A 17774-nucleotide genomic window follows, 5' to 3' on the forward strand; every position below is an offset into this window, starting at 1 on the left:
CTGTTCCATTCTCTCTTTTTTCTCCTTCTAGTGTTCCAGTTATGACATAGTTGTATCCTTTGAAATTGTCTCACAATTCTGGAATGTTCTGTTCTGTTTCTTCATTCTTCTTTCTATTTATATCAGTTTGGCAAGTATCTCTTGCCCTGTCTTCAAGTTCACAAACTCTTTCCTCAGCTGAGTCCAGTCTACTAATGAGCCCATCAAATGCAGTCTTTATTTCTGTCATGAGATTTTTTATTTCTAGCATTTCCTTTTGATTCTTTCTTAGGATTTCCATCTCTCTGCTTACATTACCCATCTGTTCTTGCATGTTGTTTGCTTTTTTCATTAGAGTCTTTAACATATTAATTATAGTATGTTAAATTCCCTAATAATTCCAATAGCTCTGTCATATTTGAGTCTGATGCTTGCTTGGTCTCTTCAGACTTTTTCTTCCTGCCTTTTTGTGTGCCTTGTAATTTTTTGTTGAAAGCTGGACAGGTAATAGGAACTGAGAGAGAGAGAGGCCTCTATTGTGAAGATTTATGTTAATCTTGCTAGGAGTTGGGCTTTGTTTAAAATTTACTTTAGCAGCAGGTGGCAGAGGCTTCATATTCCTCTAGCATCCTTGATTTTGTCTCCTCTCTTGACTTTGGGCTTCCTTAGGAAGTCTCTGTTTTGCAGCTCATTCAGCTATAATCCACTATAATGTAGTGGAGCCCTGTTGGTATGGTGGTATGGTGTGGGGGAAAGGGAGTGTTTTGTAATATTCCAATTAAATTTCAGTGTTTTAGTGGGCCTGTGACCCTTACAAGTACTTCTTCTTGTATAGTCCCCACATCTCCACCCACACAACTCCCCCTCTGCCACACACACACCTTAGGTGAGACAAGAAAGTTAGAGGGGGGCTGGAGTGAGAAAAATAATGTCCTACCTTCGTGGCTCTGGGACAGTGCTCTGGTAGTCCTTCCTCCTGGAAAGCAGGATGTTGTTATGGATAAGGCTCTGGGCATATTTCACAAGGATAGTCACAAAGACTCTTACCCTCCTCCTGCTGGGGCTGCCAAGGTGTCTTTCTCGGATCTTTACTGTGAGAACCTGGTGAGATTCCTGGAAATAAAGCCCATGAAAGTGTGCTTTCTCAACAAGACTACCACTCCCAGGAGTTTCTCACTCTCAATCTAGTCCATATTCAGCCTCTAGCAGTTTGTCAAAATTTTCATTTAAGAGTTCCTACAAGTTTATGGCTCTAGTGGCTTCTGCCTTAGGTAAGCAGATCTTGTCTGTGACTCTTGATTTGCCTGTCCCTCAATATTTCAGGATGGTGGTTTGCTGTGAAACCTTGTTTCTCTTTCGAGTCCAAGAAAAGTCATTGACTTTTAGTTTGTTTAGCTTTTTGTTCTTGTTAGCACTTCTTTTCAAGACTGTATCTCTAGCCTCATATTCATTCTTTTGGGAAGAAAAGCAAAGAAGAAGTAAGAAGTCAGTAGATATTGTGGGTTACTGAGAAAAGGAGAAACCTAGACCCTGTGTTCCAGGGATGGGAAGAAACCCAAGATAGGTTTGTAAGATCCTCTAGCAATATGGCCTTGTGCCTCACTTCTTGGGTAAGGCCAGGAAGAGGACAAGGAGAAGACTACAAAATAAAAATGGTTCTGTGGTATCTATATGCTTTCTGAGCTTTGGGCTTCCTCACGTAGTTTCTCTCAGCTCAGGATATCATGGGAGTATAAGAAGAATATGTTAATCAAAGACAGCCTCACAGAGATGAACAAGCCTCAGCATATGATAAGAGTAGCAGAATATTTCCCATGTATATGAGCAGGATATGACATCCTCAGAGAGAGTCAGACCCCAAAAGGGGCTTTGTGGTAAAGAATGAGGCTCAACTCAACAGCTACCTGCTTGGACAAACATTGGTAAACCAGATATGACACCATGTCATGCTGGCATGGACATGTGATACTCAACATATATCACCCATCCTGATGTTTTGACACTAAGATACCATAACTTACAATCCCAAAGAATGGGGTGAGGAGAATTTCACACCGCTGGAGTTGAGTTTCAACCACTCAGTAGATTGGGAACTTGACAGAATTCAAGTTGAGTTGCAGAGAAAAAGAAAACTTATATTTCCTGCATACCTAAATTTGTCAGATAATATCCATACCTGATGAATAACGAGCAGCAGAAAGTATGTGATAAATGCTGAGTATCACACTCAAATTTATTCAAAACGTGGGGCACGTGGCACTTACTGGTTGAAAACCACAGCGGTCTTACCTCCAGGCAAGAGTGACGTCCTGTGAGAAATGACCTCTGGCACTTTGATGGGTGCCAAATATAAAGGGAACTAGGTATTTGAGGAGAAAAAAAAAGAAGTTCTAACATTAAGCATTCTTCTGTCTGCAGACTGAAATCTGCCAATAGTGAGGTGTGATTCCACATCATTCCTCCTTCTCCCTCTCCCCCCATCCCCCTTCCTTTTCCCCCTCCACCCTGCCCCTCTTACTTCAGACACTTCTCTTTCCTCCCTAGTTATTTTCTCTACACCCTCTTTCCTCTTTTTCTTCCTTCCCCTTGTTTATTTTCCTTTCTTTTTCATTTACCCCTTAATCTCTCTATCTCCTTCCACTTCCCTTTCACACTCTTCCATCCTACATCTCTTTTCCCTTATGCATTCTACTTCCTCATTCCCTTTCCTCCTGCTTTGTCTATTTCAACTTAGTATCCATTCCTTCTCCATTCTGTTATTTCTCCTTATCTTAATAATTCCATTTACTTGCAACTGCTATTGTCACTCATTCTTTCTTTTATTACCATTTTCTTTTTTCTTCTTTCCTTCCTCCTTTCTCTTTCTCTTCATCCCCTCTCTTTTCAACTTTTTTCTCTCCATTTCTCCCTCTCTTCATGCGTCCTTCTAGCAACAGGATGATGAAAAGTGAGAGAATAGAATGGAATCAAGGTGTACTTAAAATGGTAGAATCAACAAGAATAGGTGATGGATTAGATTTGGGAACAAGGCAGAAAGAAACATGAGTAACTAAGTAAAATAGGAAGAGAAATAAACTACTAAATATGTTGTTTGAACGCTACTTATAAAAAAGCAACAAACATTCTAAATGGTGAAATGGTAAAATCATTTCAAGAAAAAGAAAGGGATGTTACTTTTTCAGATTATTGCCCAATATTGTTTTTGTTATTTCAGCAAATCATATAAGACATCAAAATGACTGTAATATATATTGTTAATTAAGTGATCAAATTATTTTTTTCTTATAGTATGATTTTACATTAGAAATCTCAATAGTTATAATTTTTTTAAAAGTCCCCAATTAGAATTGGGGACTTCTGCTTCCAGCAGGAAGAGGTAAATGGTATAGATGTACTCTTCTCTATTTGTCCCTGAGCATTATATATAAACCAAACGTGAGATGACCCTGAAAGTAGGAGATAAGATGGCATGCTCTCTAGGGAACTTGGATCCCAAGCAATGACGTGGTGGTGAGTTCCCTGGCTATGTAATTAGGCACCTGGTCTCTCCCAATCAGGGTGGTATCAGTAAAAGCTTAATATGGAGCTGGAACTCTCACTTAGCCCTCAGTAACAAGAAGCCCCTCTCTCCCAGGTATCAGTGGAGGCTGAGTAGGAATGTGGACTTCCACCCACATGTGGTAAGCCAGAAGATTTAAGTAAGATTCAGATCCTTATAAGATGCAAAATATCCTGGATGCAATTGAAAATCAATTTTCATATCAAGAACTATGATAATCACAACTGGAATGAGAAAAGACAGTCATCACACACCAACACGAAGATGACAGATATTAGAATCATCTACAAGTGTTTTTAAACAGCCTTGATAAAAATGTTTCAATGAGCAATTGTTCATAGGGCACGTGAAAGAATAGAAAGTCTCAGCAAAGAAATAGAAAATCTCCAAAAGAATAGAAGATATAAAGAAGCATTAAAAAAATTTAGGAACTGAAAAATCCAATAAATTAACTTAATCAATAGATGAACTCAACAGCAGAATAAGATGACAGAAGAATGAATTAGTGAACTTGAAGGTGAAGTGATAGAAATTATACCTGACAGAGAAAAATAGACTGAAAAAATAAATAGAGCCTTCAGGTATTTGTTGGACTATTGCAAAAGATCTAACATAGGTGTCATCATAGTCACAGAAGGAGAGAAGGAGGAAGGGCCGAAAAAGCGGCTGAAAACTTCCCAAATTTGGAAAAAAGCATAATCAGATAGACTCAACATCATCAACCAACAGAATCTAATTGATATTTATAGAACATTCCACCCAACAACAGCAGAATACACAAAACTCTGATGAAAAAGTCAAAGAAGATCAAAGTAAAAGGAGAGATATACTGTATTCATGGATTAGAACAATCAACATAGGAAAGATGTTAATTCTCCCTAAATTGATATACAGGTTGAATGCAGTTGCTATCAAAATTACAGTAAGATGCTTTGTGGATATAAATTATTCCAAAATGTATGGAAAAACAGAAGAACTAGAATAATAGATAAAATAATTCTGAAAAAGAAGAATAAAATTCTATCCAACTTCAAAACTATTGTATAACTACAGTAATCAAGACTGTTGCAGTATTGATGGATGAGTAGACACATAGACCAATGGAACAGAATAGAGAACTCAGAAATAGCCTCATGCAAGTATGGCCAACTGATTTTTGACAAAGGTGCAAAGATAACTCAATGGAAGGATTATCTTTTAAACTAATTGTGGTGGAATGATCAGATGGATTTCTGTAGCTCTGCCTCTCCCATCCCCCCAAATAAAACTCGACCTAGACCTCACATCTCATTCAAAATTTAAATCCAAATGGGTGATAGACTCCCATATAAAAGTTAAAACCTGGGCTTCTCTGGTGGCGCAGTGGTTGAGAGTCCACCTGCAGATGCAGGGGACATGGGTTCATACCCCGGTCCGGGAAGATCCCACATGCCGCAGAGCAGCTGGGCCCGTGAGCCATGGCCGCTGAGCCTGCACGTCCGGAGCCTGTACTCCACAATGGGAGAGGCCACAACAGTGAGAGGCCTGCATACCTAAAAAAAAAAAAAAAAAGTTAAAACCATAAGACTTACAATATAATACAGGATAAAACCTTCAGATCCTTAGGGCTTGTTGAAGAGTTCTTAGAAATGACACAAAAACCACAGTCTTTGAAAGGAAAAAAATCAATAAATTGGACTTCTAAAAAATTTGCCATGTGTCTCTGTTAAGAGGATGAAAACACAAGCTACAAACTGGGAGAAACCAGTTTGCGAACCATATATCTGACAAAGGACTCATACATAAAATATATAAATTCTCAAGGTTCAACACTTTGAAAAAAAGAAAGAAAACAATCAATTGAAAAATGGACAAAACACATGAAGAAACATTTCTCCAAAGAGGATATATTGATGGCAAATAGGCACATGTTAAAAATGTTCAACATCGTTAGCCATTAGGGAAATGTAAATTATAACCACAATGAGTTATTATTTCACATTTATCAGAATTCCTAAAAATATGCAACACATGCTGCCAAGGATTTGGAGAAAATAGATCCACTCACATATTGTTGGTGGGAATGTAAAATGATACAATCACTCTGGGAAAGTTTGGCAAGTTTCTTATAAACCTAACATACTCTTATTACACAATCCAGCAATTGCCCTCTTGGGCATTTATCCCAGAGCAATGAGAACTTACGTTCACAGAAAAAACTGTACAAAAATGTTTATAGCAGCTTTATTCTAATAGCCCAAACTGGAAACCACACAGATGTACTTCAGTGGGTGAATGGTTAAACCAACTGTGGCACATCTATACCATTGAATAGTACTCATCAATAAAAAGGAGAAAAACACACAACTTAGATGTATCTCACAGGCATTATGCTGAGTGAAAAAAGTCACTCAAAATGTGACATACTGTATGATTCCAATTTTATAACCTTCTTGAAATGTTAAGATTACAGAGATGGAGAACATATTAATGGCTTCCAAGGGTTAGGGATAGTGGCAGTAATGGAGGTAAGTGTGACTATAAAGGGGTAGTACAGGGAAATCTTTGTGGTGACAGAATAGTTCTGCATCTTGGTTGTGGAGGTGATTACTGTGGAAACCTCCACATGTGATAAAGTGACATAGAACTATACACACATGTGATTCCAATGTCAATTTCCTGGTTTTGGTATTGTATTATATGTATATAGATGTGCTCACTGTGGGAAGCAGCTAAAGGGTACATAAGACCTCTCTGTACTATCTTTGTAATTTTCAGTGTATCCATAAGTAATTAAAATTTTTTAAATATTCTTAAGTATGTTAAAGTGGTAGAATTAATAAAATAATTTGCTAAGAGCAGCTGGCGCAGCTGTATTTCAAAAATCATGCCATAAATATTGGCATGGTTGGATACTATTACTGTCACCACTGAATACCGTATACTGGATGCTGCCCTTGGCCCTGCTACCAATGCTGCGCCTAGAAACTGGATTTTCTTGGGGTTCCTGCTCCCACCGTCACAGATATGGCATTGAATTCCATCATTGAATCTTTGAATCACTCCTTTCAGATCAAGTGTTAGTTTGGAATTATGACTGTGCAGTAGAAGACTTGACTCGGCAGGTCTGGGGTGTTCAAACCCTGTGCATTCCGAAAAATGCACATTCCAAAGAAAGGTCCAGCTCTTGACAAACCCCTGGGAGATAACCTCTAAGCCTTTGGAATATCATGCCTGATTAGAGTCTCTTTGTTCACCCGGGGCTTTGGGCCAACAGATGGTTTATGTTAAGAGTATGATTTATAGTGGGACCTTGAGCCTTGCGGCATTAGTTTGACCTCTGCACAGGCTGAAGACTGAGTAAACTAAGGTTAGCCACCCAGGTGTTCCATGCCTACGTGACTGACCTCCAGTAAAATCCCAGGCGCCAAGGCTCAGGTGAGCTTCCCTGGTTATCACACATCTTGCTGGGAGAATTAAGCACTGCCATACAACTCCACTGAGAGAGGACAACTGGAAGCTCATCCCTGTTCTCTCCTGGACTTTGACTTATGCAGCTTTTAGCTTTGTGGATTTAAATCGGTATCCTTTCATTGTAATAAACCATAGCCATGAATGTAGCACCTATCCTGAGTTCTGTGAGTGCTTCTAGTGAATCATTGAACCTGATGGTAGTCTTCAGGACCCCACCACACTGGTAAATCCTAGATCACATTCTCTTAGCTGCTAAGGGAATGTGCAAAAGTGAATATATCTGGCCTTTGTGGCAGATATATTCTTGCAGTTGGAACTGTTACATAGTATAGAGTATACACACTTACTAAAATGTGAAAAAAACATTTGCAATACATCTAGCTCTAAGGGATTTCAATAAGCATCTGTAGGACTGTACAAAGAAGTCCCCAAAATAATTAAGACAAAGACAACACAAGAAAAATAGGTAAAAGACTTGCATAAGTACTTTCCAAAAGAAATCCAGTAGGTCCATTCTTATGTGGATATGTGGTCCACTACTTACTTATCAGAAATGTAAATTAAAACCACAAGGAGATACCAATAAAATACACATCAGATTGGGAAAAAAATGGAAAAGTCTTATGACACCAAATGGAGAGTATATCAGTCTTACTCCTGGGCATCTGATGTCATAGGAATAAATATTGAGCATTAAAATATAAGGTTATATGTACAAGTATTTTATTGCAATGTTGTTGGTATGTGCTCCCTCCCTCCACCAAAACACCTGAAACCAAAGTGAATTACCATCAGTGAGGAAATGGTTGAATACATTGTGGTCCATCCCTATTATGGAATATTATGCAGCAATGTAAAAGAATGAATCAAAGGTAGATTAGCATTAACTAAGATAAATCAGATGCATTAAAGTGTATATAATATGATCTTAATTTTTGTAAAACAAAAAGCATGGAACATGTTTGAACATGAAAGGATATAAAAATGGCTGTTAAAAATGCATATCTCAGGGCTTCCCTGGTGGCACAGTGGTTGAGAGTCCGCCTGCCGATGCAGGGGACACGGGTTCGTGCCCCGGTCCGGGAAGATCCCACATGCTGCGGAGCGGCTAGGCCCGTGAGCCATGGCCGCTGAGCCTGCGCGTCCGGAGCCAGTGCTCCACAACGGGAGAGGCCACAACAGTGAGAGGCCCGCGTACCGCAAAAAAAAAAAAAAAAGCATGTCTCAGATGAGGGTATAGAGGTGAAAGAAAGTGGGAGGCAGTAAGTAAAAGAATGCAATTTAAAGTATGGCATATATAATGTAATCCCATTTATGTAAGAATATATATGCATAAAGTGTTGTATGAAAAGGTAGCATCAAAATCTTAATAGCAGTTATCTCAAGGTGGTGAGATTTGGAGTGATGGCTACTTAATTTCTAAAATATTTAGGTAATGTTTGAATTTTTAATGATGAATATGCATTATTTGTGTAATGAGTAAAAGTAAGTGAATTCATCACAGGAAAGGAAAAAGAGTGCCTCTCAGGTTTCTTGCGTTAGCAGTAGGGTGGATGGTGGGATTCATTCATTCATTAAACAGATATTTTTTGAGCATATAAAATATGCCAGGCATCATTTTAGGTGCTAGGGATACAGCAATGAATAAAACAAACAAAAATCCGTCTCTCTAAAAGAGAGAGAAGGGCATGACTAAAGGAGAAACACAGTGTGCTGAGGAGGAGGATATATGGGACCTGTTAACTGTAAAAATACCGAGACAATTGCAGAAGTGAGGTAGGCTGTTGGATTATAGATCTAGAACTCATAAGCCAAGTCAAGAACTGGAGATACAGATTTGGGAGCAGAAAGCATATAACATGGTGTTTCAGACCTTTCCTGAGTCTGATCACGTCCCACTGCAGACACTTTACAGAGGAAGTGCTGAGGAAAAACAGGCAGCTTGACAGGGGAGGTTGCTATGCAACAGATGAGGAAAGTCATCCAGCCAGGCAGAATTGATGTTGGCCCTTGGGGACCAAATGCTGCAGTTCTTCCCAGCATTAGCTTCCTTTCATATGTTGGCTCCTGGCAGGAGCTGATGCAAGAACAAATGTGAAGTGTACAAAGATCTACCCTGGATTTTTGGAGAGTATCAGTTCAATTTGAGTCACTTCACATCTGTATATCATTTTCTGCCTTTTTGAGCCTCTCCGGTCATTCTGGAAGTGCAGCATGTTTGTTGTTGGGTAGGGGACCCCAGTAAGTGCTACTCGTGCTTCCCGTTGAGAAGCCGGGCTCAGAGAATTCCAGTGGCCTGAGTGGGCTCATGCAGCTAGTGACACACTGGTCCAGCACTCCATCCCACGAATTGAGGCCCAGCCCTGGAAGGAAGCAGGGCAAACGTTTACTCTTAATCAAGGCTTGCCATGGCTCAGACATACAGGTGCCTGATTGTCCTGGCTGCTCCAGCAGGCACCAGGAAAGCCTCAGGGACAGCGTTTGTGCCACTCATAGCAAAGAGGCCTGACGGAGCAGGGAGTGGACCCCAAGGAGCAATTTGCACGCCGGGATGGACCCACGTAGAGCAGGGGCGGGGCGCGGGGGACGTCCACCTGTGCCCCCCGGGATGCAGAGCGTGAGCTTAGGTCTCAGAGAACAGAACACTTGCTTGCTTGGGACAGGTGTTGACAGAGCAGGGGAGGTGGGGCGGATCTGTTGCTCAAACTGAAGAAGGGAGGGTGCCTCAGTCCCCGGGGCCAGCGATGGTGCAATAGGGGTTTTTAGGGTCTGGAAGACCAAGGCCCACATTTTGCATTTTCTGTTTACTGGGCTCAGTGTCCTTGTCTAGTTCATGTAATATCTGTAGCTCAGCGTCTTTATCTGTACAATGGAGATGCTGATATCCACCTCCCAAGGCTGCTGTGAGAGGAAAACAAGCTCCAGCGTAGATCGTGCTGTGAAGTACACGTTGTGCCCTTCCCTCCCCTCCTCCCCGCCTCCACACACAAAATAAATAGCTGGAGCTGCAAAAGGGCAGGAAAGAAGCTAATGTTTATGAGTCTGGAAGCTGTTGGGTGGGTGGGGGGGGAGATCATGTAGAGTCACGTGGCAGGCACAGACCTTTTTCTACCTCCATTAATGTATCCTCCTCTCTGGCCATTCCTTTTCCTGGGCCCCCTAAGTGGATGAGCTTATTTTTAGCAGGAGCCTAGCACTTGTTGCAATTAGAGACCCCACACAGAGACCTCCTTAGTAGTGACCTAAGTGCTGCTAGACTAGAGGGTGGAGTTGCATGCCCACCTGACAGGAGGGGCCTTGAGAGGGACAGAGACGCATTGCGGAAAAGGTAGGGGGCCGGTGTGTGGGGCAAGGGGGTGGGATCTAGAGGCACAGCGCATCTGTTTGGGGGAGGGGATATAGAGGAAGGGGAGGGACCGCTGTAAACTGTCCACCTGGTTGGTGGTGGGGTGGTGTGTTGGCAAAGGGGCGGGACTGCTTCCCGCTGCACATGCGCAGCATAGTCTTCAGGGCGAAGCTTTTGTTGGGGAAACGGGCGGGACTCTTATTTGGTCGGTCAGTTCTTGCGCATGCGTACAACCATGTGAGGCGGTGGGTGGTATATTAGGCGAAGAGGCGGGGTCGTCCTAGCTGCCGCGCTGGCATTTTCTCCTGGACAAGGAGAGGGTGCGGCTGCTGAGAGCAGAACACTGCAATCCCGATCCTCTGAGTCGTGAAGAAGGGAGGCAACGAGGGGGTTGGGGTTGGGGCCTGAGGCAAGGTGAGAATTAGCCCCCAGACAGGGCATCTTGCCCCCTGGTGCGGGCGCCCCATTCTTCATCCCGATCCCTTTACCCCGGATTCTGATCCCTCTTCCACTCCCCGAACCCCGATTCACACACCCCTCACCTGATCCTCCCTTATTCAGAATCTCTGTTCGCTCTTTGAACCCCTCCCATCGTTCAGAATCTCTACAGATTTCTCGACCTCGATCTGTACTGTTATACGATTCCTCCTGATTCGAAAACTCCATTCAATTCCCAAATGCGAATCCCAACGCAATCTGCCTGGATTCAGAACTCTTATCTGAACCCCGATTTGAAGCTTCTCCCCGTCGTAGCTTCTCGGGATTCAGAACCTCCATCCAGACACCCATTCACTTTTCGCACTCCGATCTGGCCCATTCCCCTCACATTCAGCACCTCATCCGCCCCCACAATCAAACCTCAAACACCACCATCTCCCCAAATTTGTTCCTTCGCATTTGCCCTCTGTAGTATAACGCCCAGCTCCTCCTCCACACCCCCCAGGCTCTGCTCTTGCCAGAGGGACAAGAACCATGTCTCAGAAAATGGACTGTGGTGCGGGCCTCCTCGGCTTCCAGGTGAGATCTCCACTCCCCTCCCCACCATTTCCCTAGCCGACAGTTCCCCCCGGGCCCCTTTGGCTGTCCAGACGCCTGGATCCGATTTTGCCTTCTTGGTGCCTAGATTCCGTCATTTTTCAAATTCCCATGGTTTAAGGGCGCGGGGTTGGGGGGGTCGTCCCTTTTCAGCCATCAGTCCCTGCTCAGAGAAAGGGGAGACCCTGTTAGTAGTCAGGGCAATCTGCCCAGAGAATCCTGGTTGGGTAAGGAACCTTTTTTTTCCGTAGTCCTGAGGCTTGTAGAGCTCTCTGCCGCCCCCTCCCCCAACCTCCCGCCTCCACCCTCCCTTTCTCCAGCATTCCCCACCCCCTGCGACCCCCTTATTCTCCTCAACTCCTCAAGGCGGCACTCTTGCTCTGCCTCCTCCTCCTGAGCTCCTACCTCACTCTGCATTGCCCTGTTCTAACCTCACTCCTAGATCAGCATCCCCCTTCCACTTTGCCCCCTCTCCTCATTTGGCCCCACCCCTTGTTTAGCCCCTGCCCCACTCAGCCCCTACCACAAGTTTTGTTATCCCTTAACCCACACAGGCCGCTAGATCTCTTTCTCAGCCTTCCTCTTTTTGCACCAACCGCTCGCCTGCACCTCCCCTGCGTGTTCTCTCCCCTATCCTCCCAACCCCACTTCGCAGACCCAGAGATTTAATTTTTTTCCCCTGTATTTGCAGGCTGAGGCCTCCGTGGAAGACAGCACCTTGCTTATGCAGACCCTGATGGAGGCCATCCAGATCTCAGAGGCTCCGCCTACCAACCAGGCCACAGCAGCTGCCAGCGCGCCGAATGCTAGTCCTCAGAGTTCACAGTCCCCAACAGCCAGTGAGATGGCTGATATGAAGGCTTTAGCAGCTGCCACTAAGCCTAAGACAGCTTTTAAGGCCCAGAATGCCACCACAAAAGGCCCAAATGCTGCCTATGATTTCTCTCAGGCTCTTAATGCCAAGGAGACTCCCAACACGCCGCCTACAGCAGCCTTTAAGTCCCAGAATGCCCCCCCAAAGGGCCCAAATGCTGCCTATGATTTTTCCCAGGCAGCAACCACCAGTGAGTTAACTGCCAACAAGTCGGAGATGGCCTTTAAAGCCCAGAATACCACTATTACGGTGGGCCCAAATGCCACCTACAATTTCTCTCAGTCTCTCAGTGCCAGTGAGATGGTCAGCACTCAGCCCAAAACAGCCTTCAAGGCTTGGAATGACACCACTAAGGCCCTAGTAGCTGATACCCAGACCCAGAATGTTAACCAAGCCAAGATAGCCACTTCCCAGGCTGACATAGAGGCTGACCCATGCCCAGGTATCTGTGAATCTGATGGTGCAGCTGCACAGACATCAGCAGATGGTTCCCAGGCTCAGAATCTGGAGTCCAGGACTATAATTCGGGGCAAGAGGACCCGCAAGGTGAGATCCCTGCTAGTTCCACTTTGCTTTGGGCGCTCTCTTTTCTTCTCTGATGTTGTTCATTTGTTCTAAACAAAACAAAACTGAATATATATAACTGTCTGTATTTGACTAGGTTGTAGGGGATGATAAAGGTGAAAGTGTTAATTCCTGTTCTCTGAGTGTCCACAGACTAATGGGGAGACGAGACATGGACACATAATATATACAGCCTGTATGTAATTCACTTTACATTTTGAAAGTAGCCACCATGTGTTAGGTCTTGGCCTAGGCACATTCACACAGGTTATCTCACTAAATCTTCAGGGTACCTCATACCAGCTAGGGATCATAGTTTCAGTTTTACGAGAAGGAAACTAAGTCCCAGAGAGGTGAAGTGACTTGAGTGATTTGTCCAGGGTGGTACAAGCAGAGCCAGTGGTGGACATGGGAAGAGGAGAAGCCTCAGGCCCCACCCTTGGGTTGCTCCTGGCCTGGTTCAGAGATGAAACTCCTGCCTGGAAGACAGTGAAAGAGAAGCCCAGGACTCAGGGTGACCATTGGCTAGTGGGTCAGGCTGTCACTACAGGTGAGGGTTTTAGGGGGCCTTCCTGGAATAAATATGGTGAGGACATAGAAACAGTTGGTGACCCTGACCTTCCTTTTCTCTGATGATGCAGATTAATAACTTGAATGTGGAAGAGAGCAGCAGTGGGGATCAGAGGCGGGCCCCACTGGCTCCAGGGACCTGGAGGTCTGCACCGGTTCCAGTTACCACTCAGAGCCCACCTGGCGCACCCCCCAATGTGCTCTGGCAGACTCCATTGGCTTGGCAGAACCCATCAAGCTGGCAAAACCAGCCAGCCAGGCAGACCCCACCAGCACGTCAGAGCCCCCCAGCTAGGCAGACCCCACCAGCCTGGCAAAACCCAGTTGCTTGGCAGAACCCAGTGATCTGGCCAAACCCAGTGATCTGGCAGAACCCTGTGATCTGGCCAAACCCCATTGTCTGGCCTGGTCCAGTTGTCTGGCCGAACCCATTGGCCTGGCAGAATCCACCTGGATGGCAGACTCCACCTGGATGGCAGACCCCACCAGGCTGGCAGGGTCCTCCAGATTGGCAAGGCCCTCCCGACTGGCCACTACCCCCCGATTGGCCGCTGCCACCCGATTGGCCGCTTCCCACTGACTGGCCGCTCCCACCTGACTGGATCCCCACCGATTGGCCAGTTCCACCTGACTGGCAGAACCTGCGCCCCTCACCAAACCTGCGCCCCTCTCCCAACTCGCGTGCCTCACAGAACCTGGGTGCCTCACAGCCCCGAGATGTGGCCCTTCTTCAGGAAAGAGTAAGAACTGTAACTCCCCAGTCACTTCTCCCCCCACCCCTTGCTCTTTTCATTGTTGTCTTTCCATCCGTAATTCAACCAAGTGTTCTGTAAATATCTTATAACTTTAATGATTTCCTTTTTCCCTCCCAGGCGAATAAGTTGGTCAAGTACCTGATGCTTAAAGATTACACAAAGGTGCCCATCAAGCGCTCAGGTAGGTATCCAGTGCCCTCTCCCGGAGCTCTGCTCTTCCCCGCACCCCGTGCTCTATGGACATCTCTTTGCTTAAATGTCCCCTCCTCTTCAATCCCCTCCTTCCATGGTCGGGTCTTCCTTTTTCACTGACTGTGCTGCCCTGGGCAGGGCTGGCAAAGAGGTCACAGCTCTATGGCCCCTGCTCAGCTCAGGTGCTCCCTCCTCTCTCCTACAGAAATGCTGAGGGATATCATCCGTGAATACACTGATGTGTATCCAGAAATCATTGAACGCGCGTGCTTTGTCCTGGAGAAGGTGAGAAGGCAGCCCTGAGGAACAGAATGATGGGGAAAGGTTTCTTGGGTTTTGTTTTTGAGAGATATCATGGGAAAGTCTTGATTTAAAATATTCATGGGATTCCTACTGGGAGTTTAGGGCAAATCTCACAGGGAGGCGAAGGAGTGGCTGAGTGTGGGTAGTACTGAGTGGGGGTAGCTTATGCTAGATTTTGTAATTTCATAGTCTGTTTTCTTGTCCCTGTAGAAATTTGGAATTCAGCTGAAGGAAATTGACAAGGAAGAACACCTGTATATTCTCATCAGTACCCCTGAGTCCCTGGCTGGCATACTGGGAACGTAAGATGGGAAAGGAGGTGGAACATTGCCTTTCTCAGTGATGCTTTTTTCCTGGAGTTTCGAGTAGGCCAGGGTCCAGGATTCAGGGTCACATAGCAGGTCATGGGCAGACCTGGGGTAGAATTATCCCCTAGCTGAGGAATACTGGGGAAGCTAGATGGGTAAGCTGCCTGGGGTGTCTCATGCAAATGACTGCTGAAAATATATTCTTTTTGTACTTCTTTAGGACCAAAGACACACCCAAGCTGGGTCTCCTCTTAGTGATTTTGGGTGTCATCTTCATGAATGGCAACCGTGCCAGTGAAGGTGAGTGGCTGGGCCAGCAGCTGGGGGTTGGCTACCGCCTGTTTTCCATGCTCATTTTCCGTCCCTTGTCTCCCCTTGCCTCCCATTGCAGCTGTCCTCTGGGAGGCACTACGCAAGATGGGACTGCGTCCTGGGTATGATTGGGCTCTCTCATCTCTTGCCTGTTTATATCATCCTTTGGCAACAGAGGATGGTCCCAGGATTGCATCAGCCTGGTGGTCTAAGGGAATTGGTTTGGGGAGGTACAGAGCCCAAGGATGTGACCTGGGTAGATGGGGAAATAGTCCTGACCTCTCTGCCTCTTCTCTTGTCTCTGACCTCTGTGCTGGAAAACTCTTTTCTTTCCTTGGGGCAATGTCATAGTGTCTGATTATGGATCCCCTTTTTTTTTTCTTTCTTACTATCAGGGTAAGACATCCCCTCCTTGGAGATCTGAGGAAACTTCTCACTTACGAGTTTGTAAAGCAAAAGTAAGTGATGCCTAAGCAGCTTTGTCTGGTCTTCATGAATTCTGTGTGCTGGTCAGCCTCAGAAAGCCCTTTCCATGCTCATTTCTTATACTAACTATACCTTACCTATGCATATACACACACATATGTACGCAGGAGTATTTATTGAGTATGCTCCTTGTGGTTGGATTTTCCTGCAGTATAGTGATCTTGCAAGTGGAGCCTGTCCACCACGCCCACAGTAGATATTCCAAAGGCTGGGCTTAGCTGAGGCTTTGCAATGGGCCTATCTGTGGTTCAATGACAAGATTATAAGAATTTAGAGCTAGAGCTGTGACAGAGGAGATGAAATTAAGTGTTGTCCTTTCTATGACCCTACTCAAGCCACCCTCCAGGCCTAGGTGACTGCTTTGTGTAGAAGCACTGGCACAGGAATTCAAAGGCCTGATTATTAGAGGGTAAATCTGTGTTTAGGAATGAGACTGGGGGGAGTTGCTACCTGAAATCTGGGAAGTGAGAAGGTCAGATTATTATGCATTGATGGACTATTATTCTGCCTGGGTAGAAACAAAGGCCTTTCTCCTCTTTCTAAGGTACCTAGATTACAGACGAGTGCCCAACAGCAACCCTCCTGAGTATGAGTTCCTCTGGGGCCTCCGTTCCTACCATGAGACTAGCAAGATGAAAGTGCTGCGATTCATTGCAGAGGTAATAGAGGAACTGCAAGACTCGATAGGTTAAGGGATGAAGTATGACTGGCTGGGAAAAGTCCAGAACAGGAAAGAGATTTTAGGTATCGCACACGGTAGGTACCACATTATTGGTGGTATTTGTTGTTACTACATAAACAATAGCACAAAGTAGGGTGCTAAATATATAGTAGGTGCTTCATAAATATTAACTAATACTATTACGGGTTTTATTTTCTACTCCTTATCTCAGGTTCAGAAGAGAGACCCTCGTGACTGGACTGCGCAGTTCATGGAGGCCGCAGATGAGGCCTTGGATGCTCTGGATGCTGCTGCAGCTGAGGCCGAGGCCCGGGCTGAGGCAAGAACCCGCATGGGGATTGGAGATGAGGCCGTTTCTGGGCCCTGGAGCTGGGATGACATTGAGTTTGAGCTGCTGACCTGGGACGAGGAAGGAGATTTTGGAGATCCCTGGTCCAGAATCCCATTTACCTTCTGGGCCAGATACCACCAGAATGCTCGCTCCAGATTTCCTCAGACCTTCGCCGGCCCCATTATTGGCCCTGGTGGTACAGCCAGTGCCAACTTTGCTGCCAACTTTGGTGCCATCGGTTTCTTCTGGGTTGAGTGAGATGTTGGGTAGGTATATCACTTTGGATTGGGCACTTAGGGTCATTGGGAGATACAGAATCCATGGGAATGTATTTATGTGCTCTAGCTGGGAGTCCTAGGAAACACGTGGTGGGGAGCAGAGGGAAGTATGGGGAAGCAGTATTTGTTATTTATGTTCCTTACTATTTGGTATATAGCATTGATTTTTACATTTTTTTTCTTTTTTATGTTCACAGATATTGCTAATCAGTTGCAATAGTCTTTCCCCTGAGTGAGGCTGAAGCCTCAGAATCCTTCTAAACACAGCTATCTAGAGAGCCACATCCTGTTGACTGAAAGTGGCATGCAAGATAAATTTATTTGCTGTTCCTTGTCTATTGCTTTCTTCCCCCCTTGTGTGCTGTCAAGTTTTGGTATCAGAAATAAACGTTGAAACTGCAAAGTGAATTAGATGTGCTCCCTGTTTTTTCTGTGTTTAGGGAGGGATCAACATGTTTATATGGGAGAGATGGGGCCTCAGTTCTAGCCCGAAGGGCGGATCAGCTTTCTGACTAATGGATAGGGAAACAAAGGAGGGATTGATGAACACGAATGTTAATGAGGTCTAAAAAAAAGTGTGGTATTAAATATCACTGAAGTGACTCATATGTGATAGATATGCTGCTAGGTGTTTTGAAGTGACATTGAAAGATGAAATAATGAGAGAGGGTGTAGGTGGTCAGACAGTTGCATTTAAGAAGACGGAGGAGGTAGAACTCCAGGTAATAATAATAAAGTTCGGAGAGT

At 44.9% G+C, this 17774-nt stretch overlaps 1 protein-coding gene across 2 annotated transcripts in view; it reads left to right on the forward strand.

Annotated features, from left to right (window-relative positions):
- MAGED1 (MAGE family member D1) overlaps positions 1-17435 on the forward strand; it is a 63586-nt gene extending 46151 nt beyond the window's left edge. Inside the window, exons 1-13 of one of the 2 annotated variants that reach the window (XM_082609018.1) lie at positions 10606-10751; positions 11281-11354; positions 12064-12792; positions 13452-14120; positions 14253-14316; positions 14533-14612; positions 14841-14932; positions 15159-15238; positions 15330-15372; positions 15646-15708; positions 16281-16395; positions 16630-17015; positions 17225-17435. In XM_082609018.1, the coding sequence (XP_082465144.1) occupies positions 11310-11354; positions 12064-12792; positions 13452-14120; positions 14253-14316; positions 14533-14612; positions 14841-14932; positions 15159-15238; positions 15330-15372; positions 15646-15708; positions 16281-16395; positions 16630-17007 (2358 nt within the window). In that variant the 5' untranslated portion in view covers positions 10606-10751; positions 11281-11309 and the 3' untranslated portion in view covers positions 17008-17015; positions 17225-17435. Of the gene's footprint in view, positions 1-10605; positions 10752-11280; positions 11355-12063; positions 12793-13451; positions 14121-14252; positions 14317-14532; positions 14613-14840; positions 14933-15158; positions 15239-15329; positions 15373-15645; positions 15709-16280; positions 16396-16629; positions 17016-17224 lie in introns of those variants that run through there. The other variant, XM_082609019.1, reaches the window with a different exon arrangement.
- The last annotated feature ends 339 nt before the right edge of the window (positions 17436-17774 follow it).

This window comes from Mesoplodon mirus (genome assembly GCF_964341445.2).
Source record: "Mesoplodon mirus genome assembly, chromosome: X".
Classification (NCBI taxonomy): Eukaryota; Metazoa; Chordata; class Mammalia; order Artiodactyla; family Ziphiidae; genus Mesoplodon; species Mesoplodon mirus.